The sequence below is a fragment of the Eptesicus fuscus genome, chromosome 15, assembly GCF_027574615.1.
Source record: "Eptesicus fuscus isolate TK198812 chromosome 15, DD_ASM_mEF_20220401, whole genome shotgun sequence".
NCBI lineage: Eukaryota > Metazoa > Chordata > Mammalia > Chiroptera > Vespertilionidae > Eptesicus > Eptesicus fuscus.
This window is the reverse complement of record NC_072487.1, coordinates 70,776,249-70,793,315: the sequence shown is the minus strand read 5'-3', so window position 1 is coordinate 70,793,315 and position 17,067 is coordinate 70,776,249. Positions and strand designations below refer to the sequence as shown.

Below are 17,067 nucleotides of genomic sequence, written 5' to 3'. Positions count from 1 at the left end.
GTTGCCACTAGTCATCCAGCCAGTAAATGCTAAAACCAGTATTCACACTCAGTCAGTCTGATCCCAGCACTGAGATGCTGTTGGGTCCTGGGCCTCCCGCTCCATAGTTCCCTATACCCTTCTAAGAAATCACTCATCATAAGTGTAATTAATTATGCAAATCTTTGTTCACTATCCTCTCTCCTTCCTGAGGATAGACATCAGGATTTTTCCATCACTGCGTCTCCATAATTAGCACTGAACATAGAACACAGTAGATGCTCATATATATTTATGGAATGAATGAATTAATGAATGAACAATGCAGCCACCCTCAGGAGAAGGAAAAATAATAGTTTCTCCTGGCTTTGGGGCCATTGTGTCTATAAGACATTAATGAAAAGCAAAGGTAGAGAATTAATTTTTTCTACTCTCAGATGCCTGTTGAAGTTAATTCTCATTATTTCTCCAATTTTTTGTAAAAATATTTTCTTCCTTTTTACTGAAAAACTATCACCATATAATTGTTCACCAGGGTTTTCTCTCTCTATCAAGATAACAGATGTAGGAGTGAATTTTATACAGGTAATAGTTAAATGAGCATAAATCTTTATAAATTTTGAACAGTTGACCTGCATTAAAAAAGTCACAGATCATGAACAGATATGTAGTAATAATTAAATTGTAAACTGGCTGGAGAAGAGATTTTTTTTTAGCGGCCAGGTTTTTTAAGTGTACTTTTGATTAATGGGTAAGCATATAGACCATCATTTGGAATATTAAACAAACCTGTCTTAATTATCTGACCAGTGTCATACCAACTGGTTAATGATGCAAGAAAAGCATTTAGAATGGACAGTTACATATAACATTGCCCAGACTCCACTTTGTCAAAAGATGCAGCATGATATAGAAAAGATGTATGAACTCGTCGTGACTTTCACAAATAAAGTTGGGGTGGTAGTAGAAGACCTATAATCAAGTACTGAGATTATAGAGAATTCCATTGTTGCTCTTAAGAGTTATCAGGTAATTGTTTATTCTAATAGTTTTTCCATTCACTCAAAGGGATAAAAGTTGACCTTGGGGTAAACTCTGCTTTCTTTCCTATTATGTACTTACTTTGCTTATGTAAATTTGTGGGATTCTTTCTCAGATAAATTATTTTAGAATCCAAATTTATAATTCCCTTTTAAGGATCCCACACAACTAAGGGATCCTAAATTCTTCTTTTAAAAAAAAGTCAATTGAGGTTTTTAAAGGTTTACATTATGGTAAAATAATCTGAGCCAGAGTTATTTCAGGAAATAAGACCCACTGTCAAAACCAAGCCTCCTGCCTTAGAAGCCTCTTCCAGACACAGTACAGTAAGTCTTTATCATCTATACTGTGTATGAAGCTGCAAGTCACAAAGACTAATAAAATGACAGACCGTGGGGCGGACTAGCATCTGTTCCAAAGGCTCCAAGGAGTACCCAGCTTAGAGTCGGTTCTTTGGTTTGAGGATTATCTCATTTCCCTAAGGTATTGAACGTAAGTCGCTTTTTCTTTAAGCCTCTCTGTATCTGCCCATTCCACCCCCCCATCCACCCCCCTCCTGCTTCCTAACCCCGGGTGTGGATCACAGTGAGCCTGAAGTCCCCAGCCACCTGGATCAGCACAGGAGCCAGCAGGGACAGTTAGATGCAAGCAGCCACTAGGAGTCTTCTCCTGGGGGAAGTGGGGTTTTGTCAGGTGACTTTCCTTCTTCTTTGTCTGGATTTAGAGGCACAGAGGGTTAGAGCGAGAAGGGACTGTCACCACTGTTTCTTTGTGGAGATGAGAAGTGAAAGCTTGGAGAACCTAAGGAGCTGTGCTGCACATGCCTGTTCTGAAACTCACCTTCCAGGCTGCTGTGCCCCTGTTAACCAGAGACCTTCCAACTTTGTATCCTGATTCCCAACCTCACAGAATGGGACCGTAATACATTCTAGCTGGATGGAAGAATGCTCAGAAGGACATAACAGTAGATGTAACTGAAATAATGCTTAACTCCATGAATAATAAAGGACTGTCCTTAACCCTAAAAACATAATGGCACTGAGGGCACTGAGCTTTTTTGACAAGGGCACTGGGAAATAGTCCCTCTAAGCAAGAAGGAGAAGTAATTGTCAGGGAATAAAGGGGGTGGTTACTTAGGCTTAGCCATGATGGCATTGTAATCCCGGACACTACATTGTAATCCATCATCATTCTTGACAGGATTGATGGATCTTTAGAAGGAGGATTGATCCTTCATTAACTAAGTAGACTTGCCTTTAAAAAACTGTTTGGGGAAAACAAAAATGTTTGGGGGGGGGCAACCTGTTTGGGTAAGTGGAAAGGTGTGGTGCACAGTCATCCAGATTCTTTCTCCCACCCTGCTTCCCAAGTCTAATTCATTGTCAAGTCCTGTAATTCTTCTTTACAGAAATCCATCCCATCCACATCCAAAGCTTTCATCTGAATAGTTTGTTTGTTTTAATCATTCTTTCCTGGAATATGGCGTAGCTGTTACCGAATGTCCTGCCTCCTGCCTGCCCTCTCCTGTGCATCCTCCACAGGACCTGTAGGAAGATCTTTCCAAAACACAGATGTGGTTGTGCCATGATCCTTCAGCAGCTCCCGCAGAATCTGGTTCCAGCTTCCCTACCCCAGCATGCCCCCTGACCTGCACTATCCTCCTTGCCTTTGCCTCTGCCTGGAATATGCTTCTCCCCTGTCCCCTGAGTGAACTCCTGGTGGGAGGCCCAGACCAGATATCTTCTCTGACAAGTCTTCCCCAGCCTTCTTCCCATATCCTCCAGCAGAGTTCAATCTGCCCTTCTTAGCCAGCACTGGAACGCATGCAGCCTGGACCACAGTACTTTGTCCACTGGGTTTCTGGGTTTCATGTCACCCCCATCCCCAGACTATGCTCCTGGAAAATGGGGATTATGTTTAGTGCATCTCTGCTAATCCAGCTCCCAGGGTGGTTCTGAACACAGAGTGGGAGTTAAATAAGTGTTTGTTGATTGGCTATAGAGACAGGAATGGGAGGTTGAAGACCCAGTTCTACTGACACACAGTGCTAGGAGAGTAGCACACCTTGTGTTTTTTATAAATATAAGCTCACTATATTTTGGCTGCAATTTTGACCTGGGACAGTTTGTCATGGAAGCCTCTCTTCTTATTCCCCGTTCCCCACACTCCTATCTTCTCCATCTGAGAAATACAATTGACCTGTCTGTGAAATGAGCACCTGCTTCTGTGTACAGTCTCTCCCCACTGCCCATTACCAGATGAACAAACTACCGATTTCCTTACACTTTTAATAAATGTAGCCACAGATACCGTTAAAAGGCCCACCCCCTCCACCCGGTTATTTTATCTGTGAATCGGCAGTGTCAATTCTTTTTCTGTGGGCCCTTCACCATTACTAAGTAATTGATCACTTCATCTAACTCAGACCCAGGTTTTCTGAAATCAAATGCTTTGTTCTCCCTGATATACCACCTGTCCCTCTCCCAGGCTGGTGTGCTTCCTCCTATACCACACTGCTCGCACTTGAACTACGGAGCAGTGCTCTTCAGGCAGGTGCTTTCCCCACTCACTGATTCATTCCTTCATCACACTGCTAGATTGTGGATATGTCCTCTTACCCAGAGGGACCTCAGTCTCCTGACAGTTACACTGGCACTCCAATCAAACAGTAACAAACTGTAAGATAAGTGCCCTTTGTTATTATAAGACAGTGAAGCTCAAAGGGAAATTGGACAGATGAGGAGTCGAGGAAGCCTTCCAGGAGGAGGGGACATTTCCGCTGGGTCTTGAAAAGGACGTGGGAAGAGAAATACCTTCTAGGCAAAGGAAAGAAGTAAAGGCCTGGGGTGTGAAAAGATCGGGCAAGTCTCGGAAGTTGAGGGTTAGTGTGCCTTACACTGAGGGGTGCTTTAAGACCTGGGGAAGGAGTCCCCCTCTCCAAGGGGGTTTTCTTCTGAGACGAAGCTGGGTAGGAACTGCGAGTGCCCCACTATAGCTGCCTCCAAAGCCCACTCTCCCCCCTCCCCCCCCCCCCCCCCCCCCCCGCCCGAGGTGCTCCCATGGCCGAGTGAGGCTCCTGGGGCCGTCGCCACTCCCACCCACTCCCAACGCCTGGGCAGTGGCGTCCCAGAAGGAAAGAGGCCGGGGAGGAAGCAGATAAGAAAGACAGCTTCTGTTTAGACACAAATATCTTGGTAATCAGCACAGATGGGATGAGAATACCAAAAAAAGTACATGACAGTTTAGAGAGAATTTGGCTAAATGTTACATATTTTTAATGTACCTGTGTGGAGTTTTTGGAACAAGCACCTGAATCGTTCAGAGCATGATTATTGGGCCTGGGGGTTATACCTCAACCAAGTGACATTTTTACTTCAGAGATGTTCCCTTCCCCATCCACAAAAGTATCCTTGTGATTTTTTTTTTTTCTCCCACCAAAATAAGGCGCAGGATTTGTCTCTGACGCTGTGTCTCCTTATTTGGACGGCAAGCTGTGTAACATATTTCTACCCAGCGTGAAGCTTCTTGGCAGACTCTTGAGGCCACGTTTTGGTGGCTTCAGAGTTATCTTTGGATCTGTCAAAAGTGCTAATGGGCTTTCTGGCCTTCTTTAAGCTCCTCATTTCTATTTTCTTTTTACTTCCATCCTCTTCTAAAAGAAAAATGCATGTAATTCATCAGCAGTTAAGCATTTTGCTGAAATACTCAGCTGAGGGCCTTGTATTTTTGTTTGCGAGAATAGCTCTGCCATGTCACTGTCTCCAGAACAAACCCCACCCTGACATCATTAGCTCAGCACTCCTCAGTCCACTGAGCAAGAGATAAGCTCCTTGACTAATTCAGCCTGCCTTTTTTGTTTTATTTTGCTTTTCAGGTTTGTTAAGAGGCAGGTTGGTGTGATGGTCAGAGCAAGAGTTTTGGCTTCAGGAGATCTGATTTTGAAACTTGGCCCTTTCTAGCTGGGTGACCTTTGGAAAACTACTTAACCTTCCTGAGACTCAGTTTTCCCATCTATAAAATAGAGATGATAATGCCCTTCTCAGCGTTTTGGAGATTAGAGAGAACCAAGGTAAAGTGCCTATTGTCTGGCACTTAAGGGTTTTTTTTCCTCTTTCTTTAGGCATACTTTTGTTCTTTGTTACTACGCTATGCTTTTGTTTTTCCCTGAATACAACTTTACCTATTATTTTAATGGTATAAAAGAAGAGCATAGCCCTGGTTGTCATTCCATACACCAGAGCATCATCCCGTACACCGAAGAGTGGCAGGCTTGGTCCCCAGTCAGGTCGCGTACTGGTGGCAAAGATCAATGTTTCTCTCTCACATCGATGCCTCTCTCTCTCTCTCTCTCTCGCTCTCGCTCTCCCCCTAAAATCAATAAACATATCCTTAGGTAAGGATAAAAAAATTATAAAAAATAAAAAAGAAGAGCACAGGTTTAGAGACAAGCCCACCTTAGATTGAATAATGCCTCATTTGCCTACTGTCTAACCTTGGTCAAATTACTTCACTTTCTCTGTGCCTATTTTCCTATCTGTATAAAGAGATCATAATACCTGTTCAAGGAGTTGTTTCAAGATTAAGTGAAATAATATATGTAAAGCCTTGTATGTTGTAGAAGTTTAAAGTACTTACGTGGGACAGTATAATGTAAGGGAAAGCAAATGTGCTATGGAGTTGGATCTGAGTGCAAATTCTGATTCCCAGTTACTGGGTCTCTTCCAGATTTACCATACTTTATCTATATATTGGAAAGAATAATACCTCAGTGGGGTTTTATGAAGATTGCATACGATTATAGATACTCAGTACCTAATATGGTGCCTGGTACTTGGTAGGTAGTCAGTGTATGGAGCTATTAATTCACTCTTTATTTATAAAGGTCGATGGTTAACCTGGTACTCCAATCAAACAATAACAAATTGTAAGATAAGTGCCTGTTTTATTCCCAATCCCTACATAATATTGTCAAAAAGCACTTTATGCTATTTTGCATATAAAATCCACCTGGTTTACTTGAATTTATGGGTTATAGATCTTTCATTATTATAAATTGCAACCCCTGGCAATAGTGTTCCTTCATTCCCCACCCCCTTCATTTTCAGAGGATTTTATTGTGTGGCATTGAAAAGCTGTAACATTGAAGAAATTAGCATATTTATGTGTATTATTAAAGTCAGGTGGGTATAGAAAGGGTTGCAGAAATGAAACACATTACATTTCTTCTGAAATCTGAAGGGTACCAATCTATAGAACTAATTAAAGGAATGAAGCCTCGGCTACAGACAAAAGCTAGTTAAAACACTGCTTTGTCACAACTTGCTGCTGCTTGCCTTTGTTTTTTTTCTTTTCTTTTTGAATAAAATACCTGGAAATTGTAAATCTTCTAAATTATTTTCATTCCAGCCAAGTCATTTTAGAGAATGTAAACTGTGGAGGAGGGGGACACCAGCCGTGATGACAAGAGAGGAGCATGCTGGCCTTTGTGGGTGGGATCTGTTGGACAGAAACGGTCTCTGCCAGAAGCATTTTGGTCCTTGGGTACTTTGTTTTGCTGAGACGTGTGGCACAGTGCATTGGGAAAGTTCTAGGATCTGGGGTCTGAAGCTCTGAGCTGCAGTCCCGTCTTCATGGCATTCTAGACTTTTTGATCTTGGCATATCTCTCTGAGCCTTGGTTTCCTCATTTGGAAGGTTGCAGACTTCCTGTCTTGCTTACCTTCAGGAACTTGTATGAAAAGCAGCGCAGCACTGTGAATGACCTCATGTTGTAAACTGTAATCACCACACAGGCATAATTGCTCAGGCTGCTGAGTCTCTAACATCTCTCCGACTCTGCACTTCATGATTTTATACATGAATGGGATTCATACTTGGTCCTCAGGTAGAAAGAATAGGGCAGGGGAAGAGGAAAGTATCCTTCCTGATTATTTTCTGTTTCTCATGCTTTTATTAGATACTGCTTGTAATAAGAACCAACAAAATAAGGCACAAACCTCCTTTCTTCTCTCTCCTAGAGAAATCTGACAGAATATTTTGTGGCTGTGGATGTAAACAACATGTTACATCTGTACGCCAGTATGCTCTACGAACGCCGGATACTCATCATTTGCAGCAAACTCAGCACTGTGAGTAGATAGTCTTGAGATGGGCTTTTTAATTATTGTATTTCAATTGAAGGATGTATTGGAAAGATTAAAGAAATTTTTAGAAAAAGAAATCAGCCACAATCCCTTCAGATAGTAACATGTCATCTTCATTAATTATTCATCTCCCTTTATGGAGCCAATGCACATTTCATTTATTCTTAGAGTTTTACAATCACTTATAAATAGTTTTCCATTTGATCTTGTGTTATGAACACTTTGCATACTTCCACATAAGTGTCCATCATTGTCAGTTTTTACGTGTCTATATCTTATTCCATTATACTGATGTGTCATCATTTATTAAATCTTTCTTCTCTTGGTGGCCATTTCAGTTGTTCATAGGTTAACCCTTTAGTAGGTAACCCTGCAATGAATATCTTTTGGCTGCTTTTGACCACTCCTGAGTGGAATTGTATGTATGTGTATGTGTGTAAACATACATATACATACCTACACACACTTCTTGGTCATGTATAGTGGGATACATGTTCATAGCAGCATTTGTTTTTCTGTTTTAAACCTGGGGAGGGCCCACATGGCCATTAACAGAAAACTGATAAATTGTGGTATAGTCATACAATGGAATACTATATCGGTGAAACTAACATTGTCAGCATGATTGGGTCTCTAATATAGAATTTCAAGTAAAAGAAATGTGCTACAGAAGAACATACAGTATGATTTCATTCATAAAAAGTTCAAGTAAGAAAAACTGAATGGTACATTATTTAGGGACACATACAAACTACAGTGGGAAGAGAAGTGATGAACACACATTTTAGGTAGTAGTTTCCTCAAAGGGAGTGAAAAGAGTATAATTGGGAAGAGGTGTACAGAGGACATCAAAACGATTGCTTTTTTGTCTTGAGCTAGGATAGTGATCAGGAAACCTTTCTATAATGGGTCCAATAGTGAATATGACTCAAGGCCAGATGATCTTTGCTACCACTACTGGACTGTGACCTTGTAGGTTACAATCAGTAAACTAGTGTCTATGGCTGTGTTCCAATAAAGCTTTATTTACAAAGATACTGACTGCAGTTTGTCAACCATTGAGTTAGGTGCTAACTTTTGGAGTCATGTATTTTTCTTTTAAAATATGCTTATTTGATATACATACTTTAGTATATGCACATATTTCAGAATTTTTGAAAAGTTAAAAAATAAGATACTAAGCCCTTTTGTCATGAAACTTTACAATACTGGGATAGAGACAAAGTAATTCTTATACAAAAGCTAAGAATCAAAATTGCACAAGATTTTGCTGTGACAGTTTTATTTTTATTTTATTGATTTGAGAGAGAGAGAGAGAGAGAGAGAGAGAGAGAGAGAGAGAGGGATTGACTGATTTGTTGTTCCACCCATTTGTGCATTCATTGGTTGATTCTTGTAAGTGCCCCGACCATGGGTTGAACCCACAACCCATGTGTATTGGGACAACACTCTAACCAACTGAGCTACCTGGCCAGGGCTGCTGTGACAATTTTAGAAACCAGAGGAGTCAAGTAGTGTCTTGAACATCTAAGGGAAAATGATTTCTAACCTGAGATTTCTATACTTATCTAATGAAAGTCTCAGCGGAGCATGGCAGGAGTTCATACCACACCTGTCAACCTCATGGTTCTCTTCTCTTCCTCTCTGCCTTCTCCACTGTGGATGAACTATCTGGCCTCTCTTGGGCCAACCGCTCTGCTATCCACCTGACTTCATATAACAAGTATTTTTCATGGCACTGTTGTGGGCACTGAGGATACAACAGTGAACAAAATAGGCAAAAATCTCTGTTCTCATTAAGCTTACATTTTAGTAGGGAAGACCTTGAATAAACAAGGTAAGTTAAGTATATAGTAATCATAGTAGGATTTACAGTAGTGTAATGATAAGTGGTAAGGAGTAAAATAAGCAAAGAAGGAGAGTGGATGGGGAGTGGTGAGGTAACAAGGACTGCAATTTTAGATAGATGGCCCAGGAGTGCCTGATTGAGGAAGAAGCCACACTGCAGTGTCCTTCTTCCTGACTGAAGGGCATTCCTCTCACAGTCTGCATCAGTATGTTTTCTTTCCTTCTGGTGCATCTTATGAGCTTACTAATATGCTATAACTAGAGGCCCGGTGCATGAATTTGTGCACGGGTGGGGTCCCTTGGCCTGTCTACCCCAATCACGGCCGATCAGGGCCAGCGGGCTGAGGAGAGGGGTCGCGGGAAGTTGGCCTGCCACAGGAGGTTAGTTGTGGGAGCGCACTTACCACCTGGGGGCAGCTCCTGTGTTGAACGTCTGCCCCCGGTGGTCATTGTGCATCATAGGTACTGACCAGTCGTCTAGTCCTAAGGGTCACTTAGGCTTTTATTATATAGACTAGAGGCCCGTTGCATGAAGAGATTCGTGCAATAGGCCTTCCTTCCCTTAGCTTCCAACACCGGTTTTCCTCCGGCACCTGGGACCCAGGCCTTTGCTCTGGCCGGAGTCTGCCTTCTTCATCTTTGCTGCAGGCTCCAGCCAGAGTCTGCTGTCTTCATGGCAGACTCCAGCCAGAGTCTGCCATCTTCGTGTTCGCTGCTTCACTGCAGACTCTGGCTGGAATCTGCCGTCTTCATCTTTGCTGCAAACTGTGGCCAGAGTCTGCCGTCCTTGCTGCAGACTCCAGCTGGAGTCTGCCATCTTTGTCTTCGCTGCAGACTCCAGCCAGAGTCTGCTGTCTTTGCTGCAGACTCAGGCTGGAGTCTGCTGTCTTCGTCTTTGGACTCAGCTGGAGTCTGTCGTCTTGGTCTTCGCTGCAAACTCTGGAGTCTGCAGTCTTCATCTTTGCTGCGCCGGAGTGCTGCTCCTGTAGATCCCTTCGCTCCCTGCCCTCCCTCTCATAGCAGGCGTCCTGCCCAACCTGGCCACTCCGCACCTGGAGCAGCTGGGCAACCGCCATCTTTGTCCTTCTAATTTGCATACTCCCTCCTGATTGGCTGATGGGCATAGCAGAGTGATGGTCAATTTGCATGTTTCTCTTTTATTAGTGTAGATATCTCCCAAAGTTAACAGAACTTCCTTGATCCACATCTGCTTTACTCCATTTCTGTTTTCCCTTTTAGAATAGAATTTCTCAAGAGAGTTATTTCACTTTACTATCTAATTTCTCTCCCATTCTCTCCTCAGTATTCTATGGATTTAGCCCCCACCTCTCCACTGAGACAGCTTTTGTTCGGGTCACCAAAGACCTCATGTCAAGTAAAATTAAAATGAGTTAATACTGGCAAAGCTCTTAGAACAGAGTCTGGCATGTAGTGTATGTATATGTTTATAATAATAACATCTATAATGGGAAGTCAGATATTGTTTAAAATTTTAAATCAAGAAATAAGGACATAGTATTATATGTGATTACTGTGAATAAAGGGTAAGGAATATCATGAGATGGTCTGCTGCTCTTCAGTATAAGCCTTTTGTGCTTTCTCTTTCCTTTCTAAGGCTATAAACATGTTGCTTTGATTTAAAAACTTTTTGTAACAAATAGTTGATTCTTAACTGAGTTCTGCACTTTACTGATAGATGGTAGACACCTCTCTAGGGAGAGTGGCCTCCTTATATCTCACGTACAGTCAGTGGCAATCTGATCATCCAGGTGCATTTTTCCGGGGACAAAGCAGCTAAGAAGACATCAGTTTGCGCCAAGCCTTTGGACCTCTCCAATTTCAGAATCTTAACAGTTTTCTAATTGTTGCCTTTTATTTTCTCAGTAGTGGCTTTTTATTATCTTTTTTATGAGAGGCAGAATACAAAGGCTACTTTAGCTGAGGTTTCTGAGGACCCTCTCGACAAATTGAGGGTCCTGTCATACCTTTACAAACCATATTTTTCTTCATTTTTTTAAATGTGGATGCTTAATGCTCCTCAAACCCATTAAAAAGCTGAAAGATAAAAGCTGTCAAACACTCTGGAATGCCATTTTCTACAAAAATGACTCCTTTAGTAGAGACAAACCCAGCAATATTTAGTTCAGAGTCAGGTAATATTCATTTCTGGCTTTCTCGGTCAATAATGTGATAATTCTGTATAAGAAAAATGTAAGTTTTTGTTTTCTTTGCTCAGTTCATGTATATTGATTGTTTTCTTTATAAATGATAAATAGGGAAGGCTTAACTAAATCTTGTTCTCTAATGTAAATACTTCAGTTGATTTCCTCTAGCACAAAGGCCTCATTTTTCTTCCAGATTCTCATATCTCGAGTTTAATTCATATTGCTTTTTGGTAACTCTTAAGGATAGCAGGTGGGTGTAAAATAAGACTTTATACAGATGATATGTAATTCCAACACATCCTGGAAGGTTGATTATATCCCCTTTTAACAGCAAGAGACATGCAAATAAGTCATCATGATTCAGTGTTGGGGTAGAGACCTTGGCTTCAGACAAGGGACAAACAACCAGGAATTTCACATACAAAGGAATCTTAGCCCCTTCAAAGTGCTTGCCTTAGGGACCAGGTCATGTGTATTGGTTGCCACCTCTCAAACTATTGTCAGAATCTTTGTGTGCGGACTGTCACAAGGGCCAGAGACACATTGTTAAAAAAATCTGTCCCACTGAGGGAATTTTAGAGTCCTCATAAAGAGCCAGCAAATTAGTCTGAGCCAAATTTGATGGATAAGGTTGCTTGTTTGGGTAAAAATAAGTCCTGATTGTATAATAATTAGAGGAGCTTCTTTTGTAGTTTGTAAATAGGTCCAAGACTACCAAAGAGGTATGCTGGCAGCACCCACAGACTCAGCATGCAGAACACCCTTGTTAGAGTCATCCTCTATATTTTACAGGGTAGGGCCTCAGTTCTCCTTCATACCCTTTTAAAATTCTTTAAAGTGAACCTTATTGAGCCACCTACTATGTGCCAGGCCCTGTGTAATCATATTTTTTCCCATTAGCTCTTGCAACAACCCTAGGAGCTACTTTTATTCTCTTTTGCAGATGAGAATATTGGCACTTGGGAAGTTGAAGTGCCTTGTCTAAGATGACCAGCAGTGGTGGAATTAAAACCCACTTCACTTGGCTTCAGCCCCCTTCTTACTACCTCATACTGCCACCTTGGTAACTCTCCATTTGTCATATGTTCCCCTTGACACTTGTCCCCAGAGAAATATTATCAGTATGATTCTGTTGACCCTGGATCTGAAATCACAGAAGGAATGTCAGCCTGGCATTGCCTTTTAATGTACATCTAAGCTTTCTTCAGAGTTAGTGAGCACTTTCTATGTGCCTGGCACCACTCAGCACCAGGGAAACAGAAGGCTGATATGTCAATTTCTAATGGACACACTTACTCTGTTAGCCAGAACCCCATTTCCTTGAGCACTGTTCAGATCCAACTTTGTCTACATGGGGCTGGCCTCCATGGTCTCCCAGCCCCACCCGTGCTGGTCCCTGCAGTGAGCACAGCCTGGGTGGGTCCCTGGATCCTACTCTCCCTGGCTCACTGTGACTGCAGGGTTCCTGTGCTGTAGCTCCTGCCAGCCCTAGGTATATCTGCCCAAATCGCCCCTCCCATAATTTAGGGCTACTGCAAGAAGTTTTAAAAACTAAGAATATCCAGTACATGATGACAAAGGCATATTTACTTCTCAGAGGAACATATATTTGTTTTATTCAGCAAATGCTTTTTAAAACAGGTTCTTAGAAAAGAAGCATAATTTAGTGGTAAGACCATGACCTACTAGTAATTAATTGAGCCTACACACCCAAGTATTTGTGTGATACCCATAACTCTGAAAAGAATTATTACTTTTCTGATAGTCTGATAGCACCCCATTTGGGGAGAGGGGAGGCACTAAACTGGTATCTTTCCCCTATCAGTTTCTTCCTAAGTATTAGCCCTAGAGAATGTGGGTTTTGGGTAGGCCCTGGACACTGATGGCCTAGAGAGTGGTGGGCGATAGTTCTGTCTTCCCACCAGCACCCTTAGGTCTAGCCCTTAGTAGATGCTTCTGTGTTGGTGTGAAGGGATGGGTAACCACCGCCTTTCTGTCCGCCCACTCCCACCAACAGCTTCTGTTGTCTTAGCACCACCTGGTCTTGTGACCTAAGAAAGCCAGTTTGTGAACTTGCAAGTTTTTCAGATTTGGCTTCATTTTCACTTCTCTGCTGGTGAACTCCACCTGGTCGTGACCATGCCAGCCTGTGTAAGGTTTAGGCACCTGAATGATGTGTGTAGAGCTTTCCTAGCTGTTCTGGCCTAGAAAGAACTAGTCCTGTTTGCCTGTCTGCAGCCCTTGAAGCAGAGATGAGAGCGGCAGCTTAAGAAGGCTTGAAACACTGGACCAGAGCCAAGGCCTCTTTGCCTGCACACTCCACGCTGCATGTTCCAGCCGTAGGAACAAACTGCATTATTTTGTTTCAAACTGTGCTCATGGGAAGCCAAGACCTTGTAACTGGAAACTTACCAAACAGAGGATTCTAAGACTAAATTTAGTGTTCTATTTAAAAAATAAAATAAGTCGAACATTTTGTTTGTTCATCTTTTATATGTTAAAAAAACAGAGAGATTAACCTAGTTCATACTAGCAACCTAAGAAGAGTATTCAAAGTGAGAAGAAAACTAATCCTTTTGGTGAAGAGGGAAAGCCTTAACAAAATGTAATGAAGTGGCATGAAATGTAGACTTTACAGCCAAACTTCCCAATAGCATAGCCTCTCTAATCTCCATCATATAAAATTTTATTGTGGCTCAGAGAATATTAAAAACTGTTAGAAATAAATTAATGGAACTTCCATTGGCAGGAAGTAGTAGGAAAGATTGGTATGTTTTATTTACGTGGTTTTTCTCTGGTTTTTAAATGTGAATACAATTAAATGCTTTTGAACTATGTTCCTCATTTAATTATGTGTGAGCTGGAATTAAGAATCTTGAGATGTTCTATAGACTAATATATAGAGTATAAACAGTTTAATTGGTGATATTTTAAATTTGCTGTGACTTCAACCAGTCATGGTCATCTCCCTAACTAGTTCTTATCTTGCTCTCCTCCCTCTTCTCCCACTGCTTCAACAAGCATTGACTGTTTTGGACTAGACACAGGATTCAGATTGCTAGTAATCGCAAATGCTAATTTATGGGTTAGTTGTGTTAGAATCACCCTAAAACTTGTTAAAAATTCAGGTACTTGGACACCACCTCCAGACATTCTGGTTCAAAAGGTTTACCATTGAACCACAGAATGTCTATTTCTTAAGGTTCCCCAAATTTTTGGTACACAGCCAGATTCAGAAACAGTGACTAGACAGTCTCTAAGACAAAAAAATAAAGATATTTATTCTTTTCTTATTGTTATTTTTCATCATTAGACTCATTTTCATTTTGAGACTACATAAGGGAGCCTGTTTGAGTTTGCTTAGAAGACATGAGTACAGACCCACATTAAAAAAAATTCTTTGTTTCCATAGTTTTCTTTGGGAGAGCTTTGATTTGGGGATTGCCTACTCTAGAGCAGGACAGAGCTGAAAAAAATAACCTATTTAAGCTCTCAGGAATGTTGGATGCTGATGCAATCCACCACTGTAACTTTGGGTACATGGGTATAGTCTAGAGATGGGATGTTTCTACTTAGCCATTGCATTGAGAACATGGCAGAGAATCTTGTTTGTTACTTATTAGTATAGTCGATTTGTGAAATAAATTATATTGTTTAGATTATAGAATTCAGCTTATTTTTTTATATGACGCTCATGAATCACATCTCTACCAAAAAACACTAATGGGTAATATTCAAGTCACTGACAACTTAATATACTTGAAAAGTTCTAAATGGCACCCACAAATATAGGCACCTCTGGATTTCATTAAAGAAATTTGAACACCTACTATGTGTTAAGTCAACAAGAACAAGGACTCCTTTTTCCTCTGGTTTCTGAAGGCAGAAAGGTTGGTCATTTTGGTGAGCGAAGGTAGTGGGATGTGAGGTTAGACCAAGCAGTCAGGGGTTAGTACAGTTCTTATGAAAATTCACATTTTTTTCTCTTCTCCTCTCTAGATAGCTATGTAGTCTTCCAGCTCGATGATTCAGACAGCCCAGCAGGTGTTATCTTTCCCAAGATAAAGGACAGCAGGGCTGTAGGAGAGAGCACCAAGCTTCAAATCATGATGGTTTTGTTCATTCCTACATTTGTACTTAATCTTCCCCATGTTATTCCCAGCCACTCGGCCTTGGGCAACTTACCTGACCTCTCTGAGTCTCCACCCTCTTCTGTAAAAATGGGAATAGTATTAATACCCTTCTCACGGTTGTTGAAAGGATTCAATGGTCATAGATATGATAGCATATAGCCCACTCCTGGGCACGTGCTAATCATTCAGTAAATGCTGACTCTGAATCTCACCTTTGAGGGACAATGAACCCTGATTTGACTTTCAGAAGCAAGGAGGACATAGAGATCCTGGAAGAGGTCTGAAGATGTAATCAGTCTAATTGGTGATAGTAGATGGTGAATGAATCCAAGCAACAGAGGATAGTCATGGCAACTCGAACAAGGCTTTCTGTATCCACCCACTTCTCATTAGTCACAGTCATTGACTAACATCATTTCTTGTTCAGGTCTCCACAGTCATCATTACTTAGCACTAGAATGGCCTTAAGAAGCTGCTCTGTTTTCTTGGCCCACTGTTACCACCTGACCAGCCTCCCAGGGAGGAGGACTAACAGCTTCTGGTTTTCATCCTTCCGGGCTCTGCTCTGATGCCTCCCCCCTCCCCCCTCCCCCTCCCTCTCTCCTCTCCTCTCCTCCTCCTCCTCCTCCTCCTCCTCCTCCTCCTCCTCCTCCTCCTTCTCCTCCTCCTCCTTCTTCTTCTTCTTCTTCTTCTTCTCTCTCTCCCTCTCTCTCTCTCCTTCTCTCTCTCTCTCTCTCTCTCTCTCTCTCTCTCTCTCCCCCCCCCAATTCTTGCCCCAGGCAGAAGTAATGATTCCTTTTTTATATGCCAATAGACTTGCACCTCTATTATAACACCTCTTGCATAATGCTTTTCTGTTGAAGTTGATTGTTTGCATTTTGATCTGTCTCTGTTAAATTGCTTGAGGTCATGGCATGTACACATAGGGGATACTCACTTAATTGTCAGATTATAGCTCAGAGGCAGTCTCCTGTGAACTAAGAGCAGTTTCTGGAGCTAGACTCTAGGTTCATATCCCAGCTCTACCACTAGTTCTGTGACCCAAGGTTCCTAAATGCCATGTACAAGGTACTTGGCATTTAGGAACCTTCGTTTCCTTATCTGTAAAATGGGGATACTAATGCTACCTGCCTTATAGGACTGTGACGATTGAGTTAACTATATGTGATGTACTTAGGACAGTGCTTGGCAGATGGTATATGCCGAGTTTAGTGGTCATGATGGAGGCTGTATTGTAACTTTAATCTTTCTAAGTTTACTATCACTTTCTAAGGTTGGATTTGGCTGACAAAACTACCCGGAGAGTCTTTTTCTTTGCCTGTGCCTTTAAATCTAATAACTCCTACCACCTGAAGGTTCCTTAGTTTCTTCTCTGTGTATGGATACCTGACAGATGGGTACTCACGATCCTATATTCAGTTCTTTTAAAATATGTGATTCATCAAAGCAATAGTGTAAATTAGCTAAACATAAATTATGATTTTAGAATATTTTCCAAAAATATAAATATCCACTTTACTAGACTTGAGGAGGCAAATAGATTTCTTCTTGAGTGCCTACTTGGATCCACTGCCAATAGTGGCGTGTTTGGAGAGACTCTCAGGCCATGTCCTGACACTGCATCTGTTTGTAATGTCTGTCACAGTCACAGGACGGAGGAGGGCAGAACCTTGCTGCCCCTGCATTTAAATGACATGTTGGCAATCCCAGTGTGACCTTGTCTTTTCCTTTTTCATATTAAAGAAAAGTGTGCACTTTT

General features: G+C 41.6%; 1 protein-coding gene across 4 annotated transcripts in view; it reads left to right on the top strand.

The window, feature by feature from the left end:
* DENND1A (DENN domain containing 1A) overlaps positions 1–17,067 on the top strand; it is a 463,104-nt gene that overhangs the window by 228,232 nt on the left and 217,805 nt on the right. For all 4 annotated transcript variants that reach the window (XM_054726915.1, XM_054726917.1, XM_054726916.1 and 1 more), the window contains one exon: positions 7,037–7,147. In XM_054726915.1, coding sequence (XP_054582890.1) covers positions 7,037–7,147 — 111 coding nt within the window. The remainder of the gene's footprint in view (positions 1–7,036; positions 7,148–17,067) is intronic.